Genomic DNA, 23832 nt, shown 5'->3' with positions numbered 1-23832 from the left:
ATTTTCGCGGACCGCCTACCGGATTTGAATTCATTAAGAGAACAATACGGACCCAGATAAGAAAGTTCCACGTTCTGTTCCGGGGCCCGTAAGATCCCGGGATGCTTACACGATCTCGGTCCCTTTCATTCCGCCGTTTCGGTGTTTACATATCGTCGGCAATATCGTCGGACTCCGGAGATAATTGAACAATGGACGGGGATAACATAAACAATTCAGGAATTTACAATTATCTTACGGTAGCCGACTGGCGGACACATTAACAGTGGTCGAACTGTAATAACTGGGGCAATAAGACTGCGGGACGGCCATTCAAAGATTCAAAACAGTTTAAGTGACGAATTGATCCGATGATGAAGTTGGATCAGTGGTTCCCAAATTTTTTTCTTCATGGACTCCTTTCATATTGGTTTGGTGGACCCTCGCAATATAAATAAATAAATTAATCTCTTCATTCCACAATAATTCAAATCATAATGAATTGGCGTCATCACAAAAATATAACAGGTGTTTTTTCGAGGTGTGTAAGTTGGCATTACTGTTCAAGATGGCGGCCGATTTAACAGCTGTCAAGTGATTTATTCTCAGTTTGGTTTGGCAATTCACAATGAATAGACTCACGCCTGAACAACGCTTGCAAATAGTGCAATTTTATTTCGAAAATAATGGTTCTGTGCGGAATACGTATCGCGCACTACGTCCATTCTATTTTGTTTAGCGATGAAGCGCACTTCTTGTTGAAAAGCTACGTCAACAAACAAAACTGCCGCATTTGGAGTGAAGATAATTCTCAAGTGTATGTCGAAACACCGTTACATCCAGAAAAACTGGCTGTTTGGTGCGCTTTATGGGCTGGTGGAATCATTGGTCCGTACTTCTTCAAAAACGATGATGACCAGAACGTTACAGTCAATGGTGATCGGTATAGAGCCATGATTATTAACTTTTTCATTCCTGAATTGAACAACCATGATGTCCAGGAGCTGTGGTTCCAAGAAGACGTCGCAACATGTCACACAGCTCCTGCCACAATCGATTTATTGAAAGACACGTTTGGTGACCTCCTAATTTCACCTTTTGGACCTGTGAATTGGCCTCCAAGATCTTGTGATTTAACACCGCTGGACTACTTTCTGTGGGGCTATGTAAAGTCATTGGTCTATGCGGATAAGCCACAAACCCTTGACCATTTGGAAGACAACATTCGCCGTGTTATTGGCGATATACGGCCACAAATGTTGGAAAAAGTCATCGAAAATTGGACGTCCAGATTTGACTACATCTGAGCCAGCCTTGGCGGTCATATGCCAGAAATCATATTTAAAATGTAATGCCACAAGATTATCTTGCGGATGAATAAAATTCATGTCAATCGCATAATCCATCGTTGTTTTATTGCAATTTAAAGTTCTATATCTCTAAAAAGAACACCCTTTACCTTAAACTAAAGGGTACCTCTACCCTGAACCAAAAAATCATCTAGACTATATGGTTCCAAATTTATAAGGTATTCTCTGACTTTCTTCTTAAAACTTCTTTCAAATCTGAGCAACCCCAAATGATTTGGAGACTATTATAGAATTTAATACACCTATAATAAGTACTTCTTTCGGTTAGAGTTGTGAATGAGGCGGTTAATTAATATTTATTCGTCTTGTGGCATAATTATGACTGGTTTGTGTTGAGAATTGTTGATTATATTTGAAAAGAAAATATATATAGGTATCTCCAACCTTCTTTTTTAGTTGAACAATTGCTTGGAAAAACCAGGAAAGAGCTATAATATTAAATTCGGTAAAGCCAAATAACATTTCTGTTCATTATGCTAATTCCAGGTATTATATAGGCGTACAACTTTGCTTCCGCCGTTTTTTTCCGAAATTCGAGGCTTTATTATAAAAAACTGGTTATACATTTATGATTCAAAGTACTGACCATCGCTGGCCACTACTTTTTCCCATATTTCGGGCAGCGTACGAATCCCGCGTTGAAAAAACTAGTCATTTTTTGAAGCGATCCACGAATCGATCCAATTTTTTACTTCTTCATAAGACCGGAAGTACTGGTCAGACAGGCCGTGTGCCATTGATCGAAAAAAGTTATAGTCCGAGAGATCAACGTCTGGAGAATACGGCTGGTGGAGTGAACTTCCCATTTTAACGTTTCCAAGTATGTCTTGACCACTTTCGCAACATGGGGTCGAGCATTGTTATGCTGTAAAACCACTTTATCATGTCTCTCGTTGTATTGCGGCCAATTGTTTTTCAATGCTCGGCGCAAACGCTTTAATTGCCTTCGATAATGGTCGCCTGTGACTGTTTCAATGGGTTTTAATAACTCATAATACAATACGCCGATCTGGTCCCACCAAATAGTGAGCATGACCTTGAAACAGTGAATATTCGGTTTGGTCGACTTTTAGACGTTTTGAAATTGTATGCTGCGTCACTTTCATTCGTCCTGCCAATTCTTGTTGCGTTTGACACGAGTCTTGATCCAGTAATGCCCCCAATTCTGTATCTTCGAAAACCTTCTTTCTTCCCCCGCCATTCTGGTCTTCGATGCCAAAATCACCATTCTTGAAGTGTTGAAACCACTCTCGGCATGTTCTTTCACTAATAGCGGCCTCACTATAGGTATTTGAGAGCATTCGATGTGTCTCAGCCGCAGATTTCTTCATATTAAAGTAGTAAATTAAAACTTCCAGCAAGTTTTGCGAAGCTTGGTGAGTGAAGCCAAGCCGATATTTTTGCTATTTGTAATTGAAATCAGAAAAATTTTCGTGGTAACCAATTAACAACTTGTGGACCCCCAATTATTTTTCATGACACCGTGGACCCCCTTTGAGTCCCCCGTGGACCCCCGGGGTCCACCTGGGCCACCTTGGGAATCACTGAGCTAAATAAACGAATGATGTTCCTTTGGATTCGTTGTCTTATGGGTTCTTATGACGAATAAGTAATTTTTGGAGATATTTTGAAAAAATCCAATACTTCGTACCGGGTGTGTTATGGCTTGCGCTACTTTCGAAAACTATGTGATAGATATTGAAACAATTTTATTTAGGTTATTGAAGATAATATTATACAGCAGTAATGTAATTCGTTTATTTACCGAAATTATTATTATTAATTGAAAAAAAGACCTTAAAACGTATTTTGAATACTTGCATGTGATAGAAAAGGACGGTTAATCAAAAGAATGTTCGAAATTGCTTCACTTATCCTGAAAAGTGGTGGGATATGAAAAACGTAGAGAAGACAGGAGTAGTTGAACTTTAGCAGATCACGCCAAAGCCACCTGGTATAAATCCCTCTTAAGGTTATAATGATAGAATGGGAGATTTGAGCACCATCACTAAGAAATCAAAATATACTGAAAACTAAGAATTGAACGCTAATGAATCAATAAGGGCGTTGATGCAACGTTCCTCAGAACTAAGAACTGAAACGACGACTCTAACGAAGTTCTCAATTAAAAAAATGGGTAAAGCACCGAGGTGCAATTGGGGCATGAAGTACTTAAAAGCTCTTGACTTTACGTCAGTGCTTTCCTCATTTTTTTCATAAAATTACCACGCATATCAATAAAACTCAAATTGATCCTTATTTAAGAAAAATTGGAATTCGAATGGTGATATATTCTCATAATTTTTGAAGAGGCAACATTCACATATGTATTAATGTTCAGAAGAATTTGACAAAGATTTCCTATTCAAAGATCTGTGATTCACCAAAAAAAAAACAAGTTTATGGATGAACCTTTTTAAAGTTCAAGGATTAGGTCATCCATTGGAATCTAGATATAAAACAGAAACCGAAAGTGTCAGTTTTATATTTCAATCAATAAATTTCTCCTCCATTAGAAGTTTAATGAGCTGAATTAATTGAGGAGGATCCAATTTTTAGAGAATGTTTGTGTTCGTCATTCTTGTTTATTGCATTGTGCGGTCTTCGTTCGATACAAGTGATTAGTTGTTCCCAATAATTTTTTTCAGAATATTTCACGAACATCGCAAATTTTGCAGAATAGTTATTTCCATTTTGGTTGACATAATATTCAAGATTTCTCAACTATGAATATTTGTAAACGGACCTGAACTAGGACAGTTCGCTGTGAACTACTGAAATTGAAAGAATAAGATTTTAAATGATTGGTTTTAACATTTTATCCAAAAAAAAAAAAATAGAAATACATATACTATTATAGTACTATTTCGCTCATGAATACACAAAAACTAGGTGTTTGTTACCGATACAGTTGAGTTAATCAATTTTATGTTGTAAAAGAAAAATGAATGGATATTATAATTTCCACCCATAATTCCTTAGGGAAAATTATATTGCATAATACTTGCATATACTACTTTCATTAGTCTCCGATGAAAAAATATAAAACATTAATAATATTATGGATATTAATAGGATCATAGATATTAATTATTATCGGTCTAGAGATATAGAGGTGAATTCGTATTTCTTGAATGGGACACCCTATATTTTTCAACCGAGTTTATCAGCCGCAGATTTGTTGGAAAGCATACCGTTATCGGTTTTTCGAAAATGTCATCCGTTTTGAAGATATTGAGTTTAATTGATTTCTGTGATATGTTAAGAGTATCACATAAACCATAAAAAAGACCCAAGAACCTTTTAGATATTCACAAGTATTTCGAAGAGAAACCAAGATATAGCGAAATATTTGAAAAGTAATCATTCAGAAACGTCCTGTAACTCGAGAACGAATCAAGCTATCTATGATCTGATTTCTGATATCTTATTATATAGAAAAAAGAGATCAGGGGCCCTCGAAGATTTTTTCTCTTAGTCTAATAGTTCTCGAAATGCTTTTAGTGAGCAACGAATTTGACACACTCTGTAAGATACGTTTTACATAATATGCGAAATTTTCCATCCTTCTTCGAAGTCATTGAGGGGTTAAATAGTGTCTATTTTTAAATTTCTCGATTTCGTACGCCCAGGTGTTCGAAGACGTTAATGTTCTTTCGATTTATAGTATTTGTTTCAGATCCTATTTGGAAGCATCGACCTCAAGCGTTTAGATTTCAGAGAGAACCAGTTACGATAATATATCAAGGATGTCGCATCCTCAAAATGTGTTTGATATATTTTATGATTTTCAGGTGATGAATATTCAGCAGACTTATGGTCATTCGATAATCTTCTTTATTTTTCATTCAGATTCTTACATCTTTACGTGTTGTCGATGGAACCAATTTGGAGAATCTTGAATCATTGTTAATAGCTCTACATTATGTCCTCGGTAACGATTTAGAATTGTGGGATATGGTGAAGGATTTATTATCTCGATTCATTATGCATGATAATATAATACACAGAACCATATATTGGAAATGCAAGTTCATATATTCTGTATAATCTTCTTATTACTTAATTGTCACGAATAATAAGTATATCACTTTTAATATCGGGTGATTTATTGAGAATGTCAAATTTTCATTGTAGATTTTAGACCTCAAAATATGATTCTGTATTATACCAATATTTTTGATTTCTGAAATACCGGGAATATGTATATGGATTTTTATTTCCGCAATAAATTTTCACGTTATCACAAATTCTATTTGAAATTCGGCAATTTTAAGTTTTTGAGGATTGCCATTTTGGACATTAAGCATTCAAATAAAAGGAGCTAGGTACAGATAGACGTGTTTGTTTAGTCAAAGACAATTTTTTGTAAGATGAATTGTAAGTGAACCAGTAAAAGATTGTTATAATCGATACATATAATTTGAGTGGTCAACGAGTTATTTGCTTCTGACCTCGCTTCTGACTGAATTTTAATTTAATAAAAATACTTAATAGACAAGAATCATTCAATTTTGAAAGATTTTTGCGAGAACGGATCATAAAGATTATTGAAGTGAATTTAAATATTTTTTCAAATTTGTTTTTGTTACACATCACAGAATGAAATTTATCATAAAATAAAAAATTATTGAACTTTTCAAAAGCAACTGAGTCAATAAACGCTCAAAGTACATCAATTAAACAATAGTAATTTTCTTTGTGGAGTTAAACGCTTTTTGCTATTTTTTCTTATTATACTCATACTTAGCTGGAAAAAATTTGCTTCGATTCGATAAACACAAACAAATTTAACTATCAGTCTAACTAGAATCTACATTGGCAATGCTTATGCCCAAAAATTTAAAATTTCCAATTTTCTACAAGAAATAGTAAAAACTTATTGCAAAAATCAAAATCTATATTTAAACTTTGAACACCAGGTATCTTGGAAATCAGCAATATTTGTAAGAGATATGTTGGACAGAATAGTCATATTTCACCCTGTATATTATTTGGGTCTTTACTAGCCGGAAATGTGTCTTAAAATCTGAATAGGAACATATAATTTCTATGCATATTGAAAATTATTTTCATTCAGATATTCTATTACAGAGAGAGTATCTTGTTATTTATTTTTTCCTCTATAAAAAATATTTGGATTCGTCAGAATCTCAGAATTTTCCCTCTTTATTTTTTGAAATGTAGGTATATAAATGAAAAAGTATAAAAATAAAATTTCACACAATGATCAATTCTTCATTATAGATGAATATACCATCCTATTCGAAAAATTTCTACCTAATATGTTTCAGTAGTTTCAGTAGTAGTAGTAGTTGCGTTATTCCATCAATTCCACAGATTGATTTAAGTGGAAACAAATTTATTGGTCTGTACGTGATATGACGAAGAAAATTCAATTGACAGAAAAAAATGATAAATATTGACTCATTATGCTATTATTCTATAGAACTAAACTACTCAAATCGTAACATTCGATATCCAGGGAAACATTGGGTAAAAATATGAAACATATATAGATGTCATATTTGAATCCGAATAATTGGGAAAACCATGGCATTTGACAAATATGATGGTTTATACTTCTCTTTTTTGATTGGTATAAAAAATACCCAGAATTTCTTAAAAATAAAAGTTCATCGCATTTCGGGATTTGTGTTAGGTATTAATTTTGGTGGAAATAGAATTCCGATCCTTCTTTTCTATTTGGTAGTTTATTTGTAAATACAGTAGAATACCCAATAGAATATACTTTGAAAGAACTTAATCTACTTGAATAAACTTAGTACATACTAGGTTTAGTGGTTATATCTCAACTGGAACTAGATCCAATATATTGGTATATAATATCCTACACATATAGACACTTTTTTATATTTTCACTCTGAACGTATCCAAACAATGCTAGTTTTCGATTCGCAACACATTTAAAATATTCAATTATTGAAATTTATCAATTTTCTCATTCTAAGGCAACGGAAATCCATTCATCAATCTTTCAAAATGAGAAGTGTTGATTTGACCAAAACCATAAAGAAAAATGGACATTTGTGTTGTAGGATGTGTTATGATTAGGAAGGTCGAAGCAGTCCCAAACGAGATGACCATTTCGAATTCTTCCATTTGAATTATTAATTCGAAAACCTAAATGCTGATGTCCTTGTTAAAAGGATGTTCGAACTTTCTTGGAGGGGGCTGGAATTATAAAACTGAATTTTCTGAAATTTTGCGATATTCGGTGCACATCAGCCATGAAGCTCCTAGTGGTAAGTACATCAGTGATAGTGATTTGAATTTGTGACGAAATTGTGACTTTTGAAAAGTGATATTAGTTCTTGACGTTCCAAAATGATTTCTAGATATTTACGTATAAAGATCTAAGAGGAAAATGAAGACAAGTTTTCACGAATATTTTTATAGCATCATTATCTTAAGTCAACTCTTGAATACGGAGTGTAGGGACACATAAATATTCATTGATTGATTCCAAAGATGGACACCTCAATAAAATAAAGGGGCTACTCCACAGTACAAAACATATTTCCCTATTTGATGAATAAACAAAAAATAACTCTAATAACTCGAATAATTTATCCCTATTTTCAAGTCAGGGGAAAAGAAATGGATTGAGATTATTTACGTTGACGTCATCAATTTGAAGTGAACAGGTGTTTCATTCGCATTTCCTTTTGCGTTTTATTATACTATTATTATTATTTTATTTTTATTATTTTATTAATGAAATATTGAAATATGCTTCCTATTTTTTTGAAATATTCTTAGAAAGGGCATTGAACATTGAATTCTACCTTCAAACAGATTGTTACTGTAAAAATGATATGAATAGTGATCTTCAAGATGAAAATCTTTTAATTAATAACAAGGTAAATACTAAAATCAGAATGATCTTTACACAAGAAAATTTAAACAAACGCTTTCTCAAATGGCATCGAATTGTTTATACTTCCAAATGACATCACTGATGACACGTTGATTTTGACAGCCCCTTATTGAATTTTACTTTTTTGATTGCTATTTTTTCGAGAATAATTTTTGAAAGAATTTGAAAAATCAGCCTATTGTGACTAAAACAAGTTTTTCAGGAGAATAGAACTAACTAGATCATGATTTTATTTTTGAGTAAAAAATATCCAATCAGTTTCTCAACGAGGCTGGAATATTTCGAAATTTTTATCCATGCTCTAGACGGCTTATCATCGGACATTTTGCATACAACTGTAGTATTTTTGTGGAACAATCTTATCTGAAAAGAAAATTTGAGCCTTAGACAACAAGACGCTATTATTTTTGTCAAAACTCTGTTATTCCAAAATAATTTTTCTTTATGACAATTTTAGTCACATTTCATTGTGTTTTCGCACATTTTGAGGTCTAATTGCATCGTTTATGTTAATTGATACTAAAACAATAGATGAATGAAATTTTGGGAAATCTTGAAATCGTAGAGTTGTTAATTGAATGAGTGGTCACAAATATATTTTATATTCTTTATTATTTGCTTTATTTATATTTGTTCCATCATTTTCTATGTTGCTTGAGTTCATAATTTTCCATTCAAATACTTAATTTTAAATCGATTACACATGTTTGGAATTATCAAGAAGATAAAATTTCAAATGCCTATCTCTTTAAGATAATTTGTCCATTAATAAACTTATTTCCGGCATTCGAGATCCAAATCTATCCCGCTAATTTTTAGATATTTTCGTGTTCACGGGAACAGAAAGTCAAATCAAATCATTTGACAAAAATCATGACTAGAAATTTGAAAAATTGTGACGATACGATATAGCGCCGTGTTCAGGGAACGAACGCTGGAACTTATACTAATAAAGAACATTCAAACTTTTATACAATACTGTTTTTTAATTTTCATAATACCAGCATCGTTAGGGTTAATATCTAGTTGAACGAGTTCACTAAAGGTTGATATCACGTCAGCTATTTACTATAAAATCCATTATTCATAATCAAAGATTATAAAATATAATCCTATACTTCATTCATATTCAGCAACCAATTGACATTTCTATATTTGTTTACAGATCGTTTCCTTGGTCACAATTGCCTTGGCAAAACCGGCAGTCAAGCCTCCGGTGAAGAGACAATTCGACTTCACTGTTCCGCAGTTGAGTCAAGATTTCAACCAATTCGGAGCCAGAACCTTCCAGAATGGATTCAATTTAGTTGAAAGCCAATCCGAGAAAACACCAAGCCTTCTGGTCAACCAAGACTTGAACCAATTCAACCTTGGACTAAATGGAATATCTTCTTCATCCAACGGAGTTCTTTCATCACAAGGATTCTCTTCATTCAATGGACCTGAAATCACCAATGTCGGATCATCTGGTCTGAACTCTAATGGTTTTGTGTCAACCACCACTGCTTCTCCCGTGCCAGTCTCTTTTGAATCTTTTAGCCTCCCAACAAGTACCATATCGCCACTTCTGAATTCTGAAATAAGCTCCATTAATTCAGTTTCATCTCTCAATGGATTACCTGTTAATTCTGCCATATCATCAGGAATCTTCGCTCAAAATCTCGCACCAACTGTAACTCCTCTTTCAGAAATATCTAGGTCATACGCTGACTCCTCATTCAACGGTTTCAATGTGAACCCAACTGCTCTGCCCATCGTTAGTTCAACTGTATTACCTTCTAGTTTGGTTCAGAATAGGTTTGGAGGAGATTTATTATTGAATAATTTGCAAGGATTTGACTTGAACTCATACAGATTCAATAACTTGGGAGATTATCAACAAGTTGAGGTGAAAAATAACCAAAAATCCGAAACCACCAAGAGCGTCTACTTCTATGAAGCTCCAGAGGAACCTGAACCAATTCGTCAACGTAAAATAATCCAATTGCCACCACAAAAAACAAACTACAAGCTTCTTTTCATCAAAGCTCCATCTGCCCCTGAACCTCAGCCAATTGAAATTCCAACTCAAGTACTTAATCAAGAAAAAACACGAGTCTACGTTTTGGTCAAGAAACCAGAAACTGAACAACAAGTCAGAATTGTTGCAGGTCCTACACCCAAGCCTGAGAAACCTGAGGTTTTTTACATCAAGTACAAAACCCGTGAAGAAGCCGAGAAAGCTATTAAAGAAGCCCAAGAAGGTGCTTCTTTAGGACAAGAATCTATTAGTGTAAATGGCCAACAGTTGGTAAATTCCATAAAGAATGTTGCAGTAACTGAAACTGGCGGAAATACTATTGTGAAACAAACTTTCTCCCAAAATTTGCCATCTTCTTCCTTGAGATTGTTCGAATCATCGACTGCGTTGCCAATAATCTCTAGCACATTCTCTCCAGAATTGAACTATGTGTCTAATCCTTCCAGTGTTTTGTTGAACGATGGTGGATTCAACCAATTCGCTTCATCCTACACACCTTCTTTATTGGGAAGTAAAGTCTTCGCTACTTCAGGAAATAATCTTTACTCAGTGAAAAATAACATTTTCTCGAATGGAAACCTAGGTTTTGGTTCAGGAAACCTCGGTTCTTTCCAAAGTACCACCTTCAGTCCCTTCCAAAGTTCAACTTTCAGTCCTAACACCTATGTGTCTTCCGGACTTTCTAACTTCCCTTCATTCGTTGATTTGAGCCAAAGATCTGGATTTGGTTTCCGATCAGGACGCGTTGATAAATCTGAAGAAAATAAATCTTCAAGTGCAACAGCTTCAGTTGCTTCAACATCTTCATTTGGTACATCCTTTGAAGCCCAGTCTGAGAACAAATCTACCGAAGAATCAACCAGCCAGAAGGATGAACCACTCCTGTTGTCTCTTGGTAGTGGATCCAGTACATCCAGTCCAATTTTCACAAATGCTCTCGAAACTTCAACTGAAGCTGTCGACGCAGAATCATCTACCTCATCAGTGTGAACTGAATAAATATTAACTTTGGTATATGATTGTGACGGCGACTTTCTTCGGATTGTTGATTATTTACTATTTCCCTTCTATATTACCTCGGGCGCCAATTGCGATAGGTTTTATAAGGTCGCAATTCCTTACGTCGCTCACTATTATCGACCCTGGGTAGCTTTTAAACAGTTGGAGAAGGGTTCGATTCAATCTAAGGTAAGAGCGATTGACCAGTGGTGATTTATTTCGCTAAATGGCAGTGAATGTCTATGAGATAAATAAAAGACACCCTGACGAAACACACTATATTTAACAATATCCGTTCCCTTATGTACAACACCAAATTATATACAATACTATCCTATATATACAATAATGAAAAAGGCTACTAAACACCAAAAGCAAATATTTACAATGCAACACGGTACGGAACGAGAAATAAGCGAGGTGAGCAGGTGGCGTATATCAAGCAGCAGAAATGAGTAAGCAGTGAGCAAGCAAATTGAGCGATGATAAAAACGGTTAAGTGCGGACAAGCGTGGAAAGCATGCAGATTGGCGTGTGAAATGCAGTCTAATAAATCAGATGTGACTACCTATCCTGTGTTCCGTACGGTCCGGTTCGATACCTCTTTATTAGAAACAGCAAGCCTGAATAATATCTTCGAATCAGGTCTTGTATCGGCGCCTCCACCAAAAATTGATATTAAGTCAGACTGGGCAGGGTGACTCACCGAAATGACCACGGTGATCCGTGAATCGGAAATAAGCGACCCCGCTCCACAAGATAAGGAATTCTGTCTGGTGGTCCCAAATAAGAGTTGCTCGCAATAAGGGACCCGACACACAGATTCCACCTGAGAAAGTTGGGTCTTAGAAACAGATTTCAATCAGTGTATTTGTCGGCGCATCCACCAAAATAAATCTAAGAAATAAATTTCGTTCGGGGTATACTCTGGCGCATCCACCAATTCTAGACTCGAGTCAGATCGGACAGGGTAATTAGCCCAAAACACTGCCGTGATCCGGAGATCGGAAATTAGCGACCCCTCTCCTCAAGATAAGGAGTTCTGCCTGGTAGTTCCAAATAAGAGTTGCTCGCAATAAGGAACCGGACAGACAAACTCCACTTGAGAAAGAAAGATCTAAGAAATAAATTTCACTCAGGGTATACTCTGGCGCATCCACCAATTCACGACTCGGGTCAGATCGGACAGGGTAATTAGTGCAAAACACCGCGGTGATCCGGAGATCGGAAATGAGCGACCCCTCTCCTCAAGATAAGGAGTTCTGCCTGGTAGTTCCAAATAAGAGTTGCTCGCAATAAGGAACCGGACAGACAAACTCCACTTGAGAAAGAAAGATCTGAGAAATAAATTTCACTCGGGTATACTTCGGCGCATCCACCAATTCACGACTCGAGTCAGATCGGACAGGGTAATTAGCCCAAAACACCGCGGTGATCCGGAGATCGGAAATGAGCGACCCCTCTCCTCAAGATAAGGAGTTCTGCCTGGTAGTTCCAAATAAGAGTTGCTCGCAATAAGGAACCGGACAGACAAACTCCACTTGAGAAAGAAAGATCTAAGAAATGAATGTCGTTCAGGGTATACTTTGGCGCATCCACCAATTCTAGACTCGAGTCAGACCGGACAGGGTAATTAGCCCAAAACACTGCCGTGATCCGGAGATCGGAAATTAGCGACCCCTCTCCTCAAGATAAGGAGTTCTGCCTGGTAGTTCCAAATAAGAGTTGCTCGCAATAAGGAACCGGACAGACAGACTCCACTTGAGAAAGAAAGACCTAAGGAATGAATTTCGTTCAGGATATACTCTGGCGCATCCACCAATTCACGACTCGAGTCAGATCGGACAGGGTAATTAGCCTAAAACACCGCGGTGATCCGGAGATCGGAAATTAGCGACCCCTCTCCTCAAGATAAGGAGTTCTGCCTGGTAGTTCCAAATAAGAGTTGCTCGCAATAAGGAACCGGACAGACAAACTCCACTTGAGAAAGAAAGATCTAAGAAATAAATTTCGCTCAGGATTTACTCCGGCGCATCCACCAATTCACGACTCGAGTCAGATCGGACAGGGTAATTAGCCCAAAATACCGCGGTGATCCGGAGATCGGAAATGAGCGACCCCTCTCCTCAAGATAAGGAGTTCTGCCTGGTAGTTCCAAATAAGAGTTGCTCGCAATAAGGAACCGAACAGACAAACTCCACTTGAGAAAGAAAGATCAAAGAAATAAATTTCACTTACGGTATACCTCGGCGCATCCACCAATTAACGACTCGAGTCGGACCGGACAGGATAATTAACCTTAAAGACCGCAGTGATCCGGAGATCGGAAATAAACGACCCCTCTCCCCAAGATAAGGAGTTTTGCCTGGTAGTTCCAAATAAGAGTTGCTCGCAATAAGGAACCGAACAGACAAACTCCACTTGAGAAAGAAAGATCTTAGAAATAAAATAAATTACAAATAAATCACACTCAGAAAGTATCGATGGAACACAGGAAAGTCACCGATAATACAGACAGGAATAAAACGGTTCTTACCAATCCTAAGGATTTCCCACTTCACTACACGAACTCAAATTCTTTTCGTGTACGGGCTAAGTGTCAAATTCACGAATATAAAATACGGCACTAAAACGTCCAACGTTCAAAAGAAAAATTGCAAACTAAAAATTAAACTCTAAATTGTTACTCAAGAAAATCCGCTCAATAACTATGAAAATATATAGCTCGAAGACGCCGACAGGAGTAAATCGGAAAATATCTTGATACTTCGAAGACACCGGCAAGAATAATTGGAAAAATATCTTTCTACTTCGAAGACACCGACAAGAATCATCCTCCTTTTCCGAAATACTTCACTTGTAATCTCGGTTGGAAGGGGAAAATTTCGAGTCTCAAAATCGGCGGTGTGAATATGAAAAACGAACGACAACATGTAAAAAAGAACATATTGAAGAGATAACGTCTGTAGCGGTGTCGCACGGAAGTTTTTATACATAGGCTGATATTTTAAATTGCATCGTTATATTTTCATGAAATAAATAAATCAGAAATTATTCCAAATGAAAATTTCTGAATTGGACGAAAAATACCTTCACTGCTCTCAATTAAAATTTTATTCTCACCTACTCATATGACTGGTAGAATAATGATGGAATTCTAAATTTGGGGGCAATTATACTGGGTGATTCTAATGAAATAATTATTGAATTCTAAACCTGGGATAAATTATACCAGGTGATTCTAGTAAAATAATTATTGAATTCTTAACCTGGGCCAAATTATACCGGGTGATTCTAGTAACGAATTTCACTTCGTTACACACCCCCCTTACTTCCCCAAAAAAAAAACTACAGTTTTTTTTCATGACCACCTGCTACCTCGTTGTTCAGAAATCTATTGGCAGACGGCCAACATAACCCCTGGATGAATCTTCAATGACCAGCGATGGAGGTTCGTCGTGGTTCGCAGCAGCTCGCATTGGACTCTTATGGACTCGGGGTTGGGCTGGTCTGATCTCGCTTGCTGATTGCAGTTTTCTTCAGCTCGCGATGGCTCCTCTTGTCGCCTCGTTTGGACTCGAGTATCTTGGGGAAACTCTTTCGGGCACAAGTATTCCCTGGACATTACCCTCTCGCAGTCTTGGCCAGTAGTCGAATGCTTCTACCACCAGCTCGTCTAGGCGCGCTAACATGGAATCCACCAACCTGACATAGAATAGGTCCTACTACTTTCTAGACATGTCTATTCTGAAACATAAAAGGATTAGCGACCATTCATATGGATCCCCCCACGACCAACGACTACCCATTTCGGACTCTAACATAAGGACGTCTTGATGGACGGCCTCACACTCTGAGAGTCCAAATTCGCATTGTGGTCACATCTACAGAAGAGGCAGATGATGTGACCGCCAAAGATCGGGGCTTCTCAGAAAACGAGCGGCTAACACGGTTACACCTTATTGGCATGCTCTCCACCTAGCTCATCCTCGTGGAACGGTTTCAAATCTTTCACGTGGATATGACGGAGGCATTTACCCGACTCGCTTTTCAAGTCGTAAACCACTGGAGATATGACCTTGGTAACGGTATACGGACCAGAATATTTGGGCGCTAATTTAGATGCAAAGCCTTCTGCCGCCGACGACAACGGATGTTCTCGGCGCAAAACTTTGTCACCTACCCGGCACGACCACGCTCTCTTCCGGAGATTATAATTCCGACTCTGTTGGTTGAATGCACGAGCCAGCTGGAGTCTAACAAACTCCCGAGTCTCTTGGAGTCCCTTGATGCGATTTGCGTATTGGTCTACCCCTTGGACCTGTTGTTCTTCCGTTGATTTCTCTGCGTCACCTTTGGTTCCTGATGTCCGATGGTTCGTTTCTGGGGAGTGGACCTCCCGACCGAAATTCAGGAACGCCGGTGTGAATCCGGTGGACTCATGTTTGGCAGAATTCAACGCGAAAGTCAGTTCTCCTATTCGTTCATCCCAGGAGCGATGATCCTGCTCGCAGAATTGTGCTATCATGGTTTTGATGGTCCGGTTAGCTCTTTCCACGGGATTGCACTGCGGCGAATAGACCGGAGCAAATCTATGTTGAATACCCAAACGCTTCAGGTTTTCCCTAAATAGACGTCCGTCGTATTGAGAACCATTGTCGCTAATTACGGTCTTTGGACATCCAAATTTCAGCAACACTAGATCGTAAAACGCCTGGAACACACCTTTACCCGTGGCTGCCCGGAGTGGTTTGCATTCGATCCACTTCGAGAAACGGTCCTGGAACATCACGAGGAAAGTATTACCCCTTTTGGAACGAGGTAATGGGCCTATTAGATCCGTGCAGACAGTATGCCATGGTTCGGTGATGTGGTACGGTTGCATTTTCCCTGGGGGTTCCTGTTGGCAAACCTTGTACCTCTGGCATTGCTTGCACCTTCGAACGTATTGGGCTGCTTCACGGAACATCCCAGGCCAATAGTAGCTTTGGGCCACTCGAGATATGGTCTTTGCGATTCCCAAGTGACCAGCCACCGGCTCATCATGGTTCTCCCGCAGTATCGACTGTCGATCCTCGGTCGGGATGCACAGTTTCCACGGCGTTCCCATCTCTGTTTCCGTGAAGTCGTCAGCGCTCCAAAAATATCTATATAACCTTCCCTCCTGTATCCGGTAATCTAGAAATTCCGCAGGATTCTTCAAGACCTCCTGGTATTTCTTGGTGTACCACGGACATCGGGTCGTGTTCTTGGCCACACAGACTTGTTCCGAAATTTTCTGCATCTTGGGCTTACTCGGACGGTATCTAGGCTTCTTCGGTTGGGCCATCCTTGTTCCCTCGGAACCTCCGAGTTCCTTCTCCGGGAACTTCTGAACGACTCGTGTCTCCTGTCGGTGCAAGGAACTGATCGACGAGTTGTACGGCGTGGAGATCGGCGAAACGGCTCTCTTCAGCAACTTGCCCTTGAGGAAGCACTGCGAGGTACGGAAATCAATCTTGAAATCGTGCGAAGCCAGCAGGTCCATTCCTAGAACCAGATCCATCGGTAGATGGGGCACCAAATGGAGTCGAGATTTGATCTCCTCCTCCCCAAACCGTATTATGGGCTCGTACATCTGTTCCACGGTGATTGAACTTCCGTCGGCCACTGTGGCCACCATATCTGCGATCTCCGACGGAAAAACTCTCATCCTCCTGCATGCCTTTGCTGCCTTTTTACTCAAAAAGGACTTAGACGCACCAGTGTCTAGCAGGGCTGCCACGGACTGTTTTCCGATGTGGACAGCGACTATTGGCCGGTTATCCTGCGTGTGCGTTGACTGCTTGATTGGGGATGCCATGGAACGGAACTGTCTCTTCCCCGCGAGGCAGCTCCGCTCTAGTTTTCCGAACATCGGCAATCCCTGGACATCACGCCTTGCTTCCCACATCGGGAACAAAACAGCCTCGGCGTTGATTGACACTCCCTTCTCAAGTGTCCGACCTTACCACAACGCCAGCATTGAAGTTCTCGGAGCCTGGTGTCTTCGAACCGAACGACCTTCGCATCACGGGGTGGTGTGTCCCCAGGTTTGGCTCTAGCGGATGTAGACTCCCCGTTTGGTGTTTCCTTCCGGGCCTTAGGCGTCGACTTCGGTACATTTTCCGGTGGCTTCATCTCTTCCGGCCTCTTGGACGGTGGAGACTCGACGGTCAAGGTCTGTGGAAGTTTTCGGCGAGGTCTTTCATATACCAGGTGTGGATCATCGATTAGACCTTTATGGGCTGGAGGTGGAGTGTATTGGTCCGCATGCCACTGAACTAACTCAAACACCTTTCCTTTGGACAACAGCTGGGCATAATTGTTGATCTCTTGAAAAGCCAGTGCCTTCTGCAGGGTCGGCAACAGACGCTTCCTGATCATATTCACCTGTTCTTCTTCAGGAGGTCGCTTTGTATTCAACTTCAAGAACAGGTTCTGCATCCTTGTGACGAACATCAACAGCTTTTCGTCCTCCCCCTGAGTTCGTTTCCTTATTTCCTCTAGAAGCGTTTCCTCGTAGTCGAGGGGGAGGAAAGCTTCACGCAGTTGCTCCTTGAAGTCTTCCCAACCTCTGAATGTACCTCTCCTGGGAATATACCAATCCCTGGCATCCTTCCGTAGTAACTCGAAGATAGATTCGAAGAGGTACTGTCGAGTAACCTTGCGAGATTCGGCTAGATGTTCGACCTCCTGCAGGAATGCATTAACGCTGGTTGATCCATCGAATTGTATATTCCACTTATGAACAGGTACGGCTGGCTGGTTAAATGATCTATCCATTCCAGTCCTGTTGTCCTGTCCTGTTCTGCCTCGCTCCAAACTATCTGATCTTCCTAGATCAGCTTGACCTCCGATAGCCGTCGTGTGGGCTATATCCTCTTCGGTATCCCTCGAATCCTCGGGTACCAAAAATGGGAACGAAATTCTCCGAGTCGACTCAGCCACCACCGGCCTATTCCCTCGCATGAGCGGTCCAGAAGTTTCATCTGTTCTCCAGGGACTAGTGAAGCTTAATCGTCGACGGACAGCTTCACAAGCCCTGTTGTGTAACCGCCGGAAGAAATTCAATGAGAAACCTCCCTCGCTATCTTCCTGCTGCAAAATCTGCGTTTGGTCTCCCTTGAAGGTGCCGGTGGTTTGTTGGTCTTCCATGGGAGGATCCTCGAAGGAGATAAGACTTACTTCTCTTTCCGGTTGAGATGCTTCACCCAGCTCAGGGTTTTCCGAAACATCCCCCATCCCGTTCCGGGTAACTTTAGCTCTGGCCAAGACCACGGCGTCTCCCAGCATCTCGTCTGTTTGTTTCCATAACTCAGACAGCTCATCGGCCTTGGCCTGCTCCTCCATCGTAGTCGGTCTCACCAAGCTGAGACGGTTCTGTAGGTGTATGAGTCTACTCCTGATACGAGGCTCCTCATTCGCGGTGTTCTCCTCGTCAAAAGCTTGAACATGTTCCACCAAGCTTCTCAGGATTCGACTGGCATCGTTCAGTTCTTCCTCGGTGTCTCTTTCCATGGGACAGAACTGTACATCCTGAGCCAACACCTTCCTTAGTTCCTTTCGGTTTTCCTGTACGGTTCTGCCGGCTCTACGGCCACGAGCCTCCAGCTCCCATCTCAACTCTTCCGCTCTCAATCTGTTCACCTCCATTATCCTCTGAAAAATATTCTACACAAAAAATACTCTAAAGGGCTCTTCAGTCAGTCCTATAGCAAAAAAAAATCAGGTCCCTGCTCGGGCGCCAATTTGTGACGGCGACTTTCTTCGGATTGTTGATTATTTACTATTTCCCTTCTATATTACCTCGGGCGCCAATTGCGATAGGTTTTATAAGGTCGCAATTCCTTACGTCGCTCACTATTATCGACCCTGGGTAGCTTTTAAACAGTTGGAGAAGGGTTCGATTCAATCTAAGGTAAGAGCGATTGACCAGTGGTGATTTATTTCGCTAAATGGCAGTGAATGTCTATGAGATAAATAAAAGACACCCTGACGAAACACACTATATTTAACAATATCCGTTCCCTTATGTACAACACCAAATTATATACAATACTATCCTATATATACAATAATGAAAAAGGCTACTAAACACCAAAAGCAAATATTTACAATGCAACACGGTACGGAACGAGAAATAAGCGAGGTGAGCAGGTGGCGTATATCAAGCAGCAGAAATGAGTAAGCAGTGAGCAAGCAAATTGAGCGATGATAAAAACGGTTAAGTGCGGACAAGCGTGGAAAGCATGCAGATTGGCGTGTGAAATGCAGTCTAATAAATCAGATGTGACTACCTATCCTGTGTTCCGTACGGTCCGGTTCGATACCTCTTTATTAGAAACAGCAAGCCTGAATAATATCTTCGAATCAGGTCTTGTATCGGCGCCTCCACCAAAAATTGATATTAAGTCAGACTGGGCAGGGTGACTCACCGAAATGACCACGGTGATCCGTGAATCGGAAATAAGCGACCCCGCTCCACAAGATAAGGAATTCTGTCTGGTGGTCCCAAATAAGAGTTGCTCGCAATAAGGGACCCGACACACAGATTCCACCTGAGAAAGTTGGGTCTTAGAAACAGATTTCAATCAGTGTATTTGTCGGCGCATCCACCAAAATAAATCTAAGAAATAAATTTCGTTCGGGGTATACTCTGGCGCATCCACCAATTCTAGACTCGAGTCAGATCGGACAGGGTAATTAGCCCAAAACACTGCCGTGATCCGGAGATCGGAAATTAGCGACCCCTCTCCTCAAGATAAGGAGTTCTGCCTGGTAGTTCCAAATAAGAGTTGCTCGCAATAAGGAACCGGACAGACAAACTCCACTTGAGAAAGAAAGATCTAAGAAATAAATTTCACTCAGGGTATACTCTGGCGCATCCACCAATTCACGACTCGGGTCAGATCGGACAGGGTAATTAGTGCAAAACACCGCGGTGATCCGGAGATCGGAAATGAGCGACCCCTCTCCTCAAGATAAGGAGTTCTGCCTGGTAGTTCCAAATAAGAGTTGCTCGCAATAAGGAACCGGACAGACAAACTCCACTTGAGAAAGAAAGATCTGAGAAATAAATTTCACTCGGGTATACTTCGGCGCATCCACCAATTCACGACTCGAGTCAGATCGGACAGGGTAATTAGCCCAAAACACCGCGGTGATCCGGAGATCGGAAATGAGCGACCCCTCTCCTCAAGATAAGGAGTTCTGCCTGGTAGTTCCAAATAAGAGTTGCTCGCAATAAGGAACCGGACAGACAAACTCCACTTGAGAAAGAAAGATCTAAGAAATGAATGTCGTTCAGGGTATACTTTGGCGCATCCACCAATTCTAGACTCGAGTCAGACCGGACAGGGTAATTAGCCCAAAACACTGCCGTGATCCGGAGATCGGAAATTAGCGACCCCTCTCCTCAAGATAAGGAGTTCTGCCTGGTAGTTCCAAATAAGAGTTGCTCGCAATAAGGAACCGGACAGACAGACTCCACTTGAGAAAGAAAGACCTAAGGAATGAATTTCGTTCAGGATATACTCTGGCGCATCCACCAATTCACGACTCGAGTCAGATCGGACAGGGTAATTAGCCTAAAACACCGCGGTGATCCGGAGATCGGAAATTAGCGACCCCTCTCCTCAAGATAAGGAGTTCTGCCTGGTAGTTCCAAATAAGAGTTGCTCGCAATAAGGAACCGGACAGACAAACTCCACTTGAGAAAGAAAGATCTAAGAAATAAATTTCGCTCAGGATTTACTCCGGCGCATCCACCAATTCACGACTCGAGTCAGATCGGACAGGGTAATTAGCCCAAAATACCGCGGTGATCCGGAGATCGGAAATGAGCGACCCCTCTCCTCAAGATAAGGAGTTCTGCCTGGTAGTTCCAAATAAGAGTTGCTCGCAATAAGGAACCGAACAGACAAACTCCACTTGAGAAAGAAAGATCAAAGAAATAAATTTCACTTACGGTATACCTCGGCGCATCCACCAATTAACGACTCGAGTCGGACCGGACAGGATAATTAACCTTAAAGACCGCAGTGATCCGGAGATCGGAAATAAACGACCCCTCTCCCCAAGATAAGGAGTTTTGCCTGGTAGTTCCAAATAAGAGTTGCTCGCAATAAGGAACCGAACAGACAAACTCCACTTGAGAAAGAAAGATCTTAGAAATAAAATAAATTACAAATAAATCACACTCAGAAAGTATCGATGGAACACAGGAAAGTCACCGATAATACAGACAGGAATAAAACGGTTCTTACCAATCCTAAGGATTTCCCACTTCACTACACGAACTCAAATTCTTTTCGTGTACGGGCTAAGTGTCAAATTCACGAATATAAAATACGGCACTAAAACGTCCAACGTTCAAAAGAAAAATTGCAAACTAAAAATTAAACTCTAAATTGTTACTCAAGAAAATCCGCTCAATAACTATGAAAATATATAGCTCGAAGACGCCGACAGGAGTAAATCGGAAAATATCTTGATACTTCGAAGACACCGGCAAGAATAATTGGAAAAATATCTTTCTACTTCGAAGACACCGACAAGAATCATCCTCCTTTTCCGAAATACTTCACTTGTAATCTCGGTTGGAAGGGGAAAATTTCGAGTCTCAAAATCGGCGGTGTGAATATGAAAAACGAACGACAACATGTAAAAAAGAACATATTGAAGAGATAACGTCTGTAGCGGTGTCGCACGGAAGTTTTTATACATAGGCTGATATTTTAAATTGCATCGTTATATTTTCATGAAATAAATAAATCAGAAATTATTCCAAATGAAAATTTCTGAATTGGACGAAAAATACCTTCACTGCTCTCAATTAAAATTTTATTCTCACCTACTCATATGACTGGTAGAATAATGATGGAATTCTAAATTTGGGGGCAATTATACTGGGTGATTCTAATGAAATAATTATTGAATTCTAAACCTGGGATAAATTATACCAGGTGATTCTAGTAAAATAATTATTGAATTCTTAACCTGGGCCAAATTATACCGGGTGATTCTAGTAACGAATTTCACTTCGTTACATGATGAATTTGTAAAGTATTAGTTTAAGAAGTATTTTATTTCGATTATAATTAAAGTGATATCTTATTTTCGATGTACCTGTTTCTGCAGTGAATTCAATATTTATTCACTCTTAATTTGTTGTTTTTTTATGGTATCGCCTATTCAATTGATTCAGCTTCTCATCAGAAGAATGTTCTTTGATTATTTCGAAATGAAAATTAAATGTGTATTCACATTGGATGATACCATAAAAGATAAACTGAAAAAACACGTGAGTGAAAGAGGGCATGAAATATACTGGCTAAGATTATAACATCAAACATTGTTATAGATCAATTGATTACGAAATTCTTCTGAATTGAGAAGTAGCCCTCTTTATTGATGGACAGAACCCATTATGAGACAAGTTTATAGGTTTGTGGTATGTTGATGATCGAAATTTTTGTTTGATGATTTTCAGATACTCAGTGTTAAAAAAAATAAACTGAGAACTTTTAAAAAATAAACGGAAGAAAATACGTTTGAGGAAGAATACATGGAATATACTGGCTGATATGATGAAATTGTTGTAGATCAATTGATTACAAAATTCTTCTCAATAGAAAATTTGCTCTCTTTATTGATGAAGAAAACTATGCGACGAGTTTGGAGGTCGGTGCTATAGGTTGATGATCGACATTTTTGTTTGATGATTTACAGAGTATGATATTTGGCTAAATAACAATGAGTAGTGTTAATTAACTCTACCAAAATCATCAAAGGAAAATTTCGATCATCAACCTACCACAGGCTTACAAACTCGTGTCGTAGTGGCTTTTCTCATCAATGAAGAGATCTAATTTTCTGTTTAGAAGAACTTTGCAATCAATTGCTCTACAACAATTTCATCATCTTAGCCTGTAAGAGTGAGAGTGAAAGAGAGAGAGAGCGAGAGTGAAAAAGAGAGTGAAAGAGAGAGAAAGTGAAAGAGAGAGAGAGAGTGAAAGAGAGAGAGAGTGAAAGAGTCAGAGAGAGAGAGTGAAAGAGAGAGAGAGAGAGAGAGAGAGTGAAAGAGAGAGAGAGTGAAAGAGAGTGAAAGAGAGAGAGAGAGAGAGTGAAAGAGAGAGAGAGAGAGAGAAAGAGAGAGAGAGAGAGACAGTGAAAGAGAGAGAGTGAAACAGAGAGTGAGTGTGTGTGAGAGAGAGAGGTAAAAGTGAAAGAGAATATTTAAAAAAAAACAGAGAGAGTAAGAGTGATTATTAATAACATTCGAACGCTGCTAACTGCATATTAAACTTGAAACTCGTTAATAACTGATTTGGAATTGAGGCAATTCTAATTTTTTACAAATTTAGGGAATATTACCTTCTTATTCATAATTCTAAATTTCTATATTGAGTTTTGTTGAAGTCGAACAAGTAATAGCATTCATTTCAAAGCCCTCGTCGTATATTTAACTGGGAGCTGTAGATGAAGTTATTGAGCATTCATCATTAGTCATAGGTGGCCAGTCCGAAATAGCAAAATTAATA

The 23832-nt window shown here is 39.4% G+C and overlaps 1 protein-coding gene across 1 annotated transcript; it reads left to right on the top strand.

The window, feature by feature from the left end:
- Positions 1–7470: 7470 nt before the first annotated feature.
- Positions 7471–22659, top strand: LOC123688905. The gene is made up of 3 exons (XM_045627653.1): positions 7471–7615; positions 9416–11285; positions 22339–22659. Exons 1-2 carry the CDS (start codon positions 7601–7603, stop codon positions 11258–11260), a joined length of 1860 nt encoding a protein of 619 aa, XP_045483609.1. The 5' UTR covers positions 7471–7600; the 3' UTR covers positions 11261–11285; positions 22339–22659.
- Positions 22660–23832: the final 1173 nt, after the last annotated feature.

The sequence above is a fragment of the Harmonia axyridis genome, chromosome 1 (assembly GCF_914767665.1).
Source record: "Harmonia axyridis chromosome 1, icHarAxyr1.1, whole genome shotgun sequence".
In the NCBI taxonomy this organism is placed as follows: Eukaryota; Metazoa; Arthropoda; class Insecta; order Coleoptera; family Coccinellidae; genus Harmonia; species Harmonia axyridis.
The sequence above is the reverse complement of the archived record's forward strand: the minus strand, read 5'-3'. Positions and strand labels throughout refer to the sequence as shown.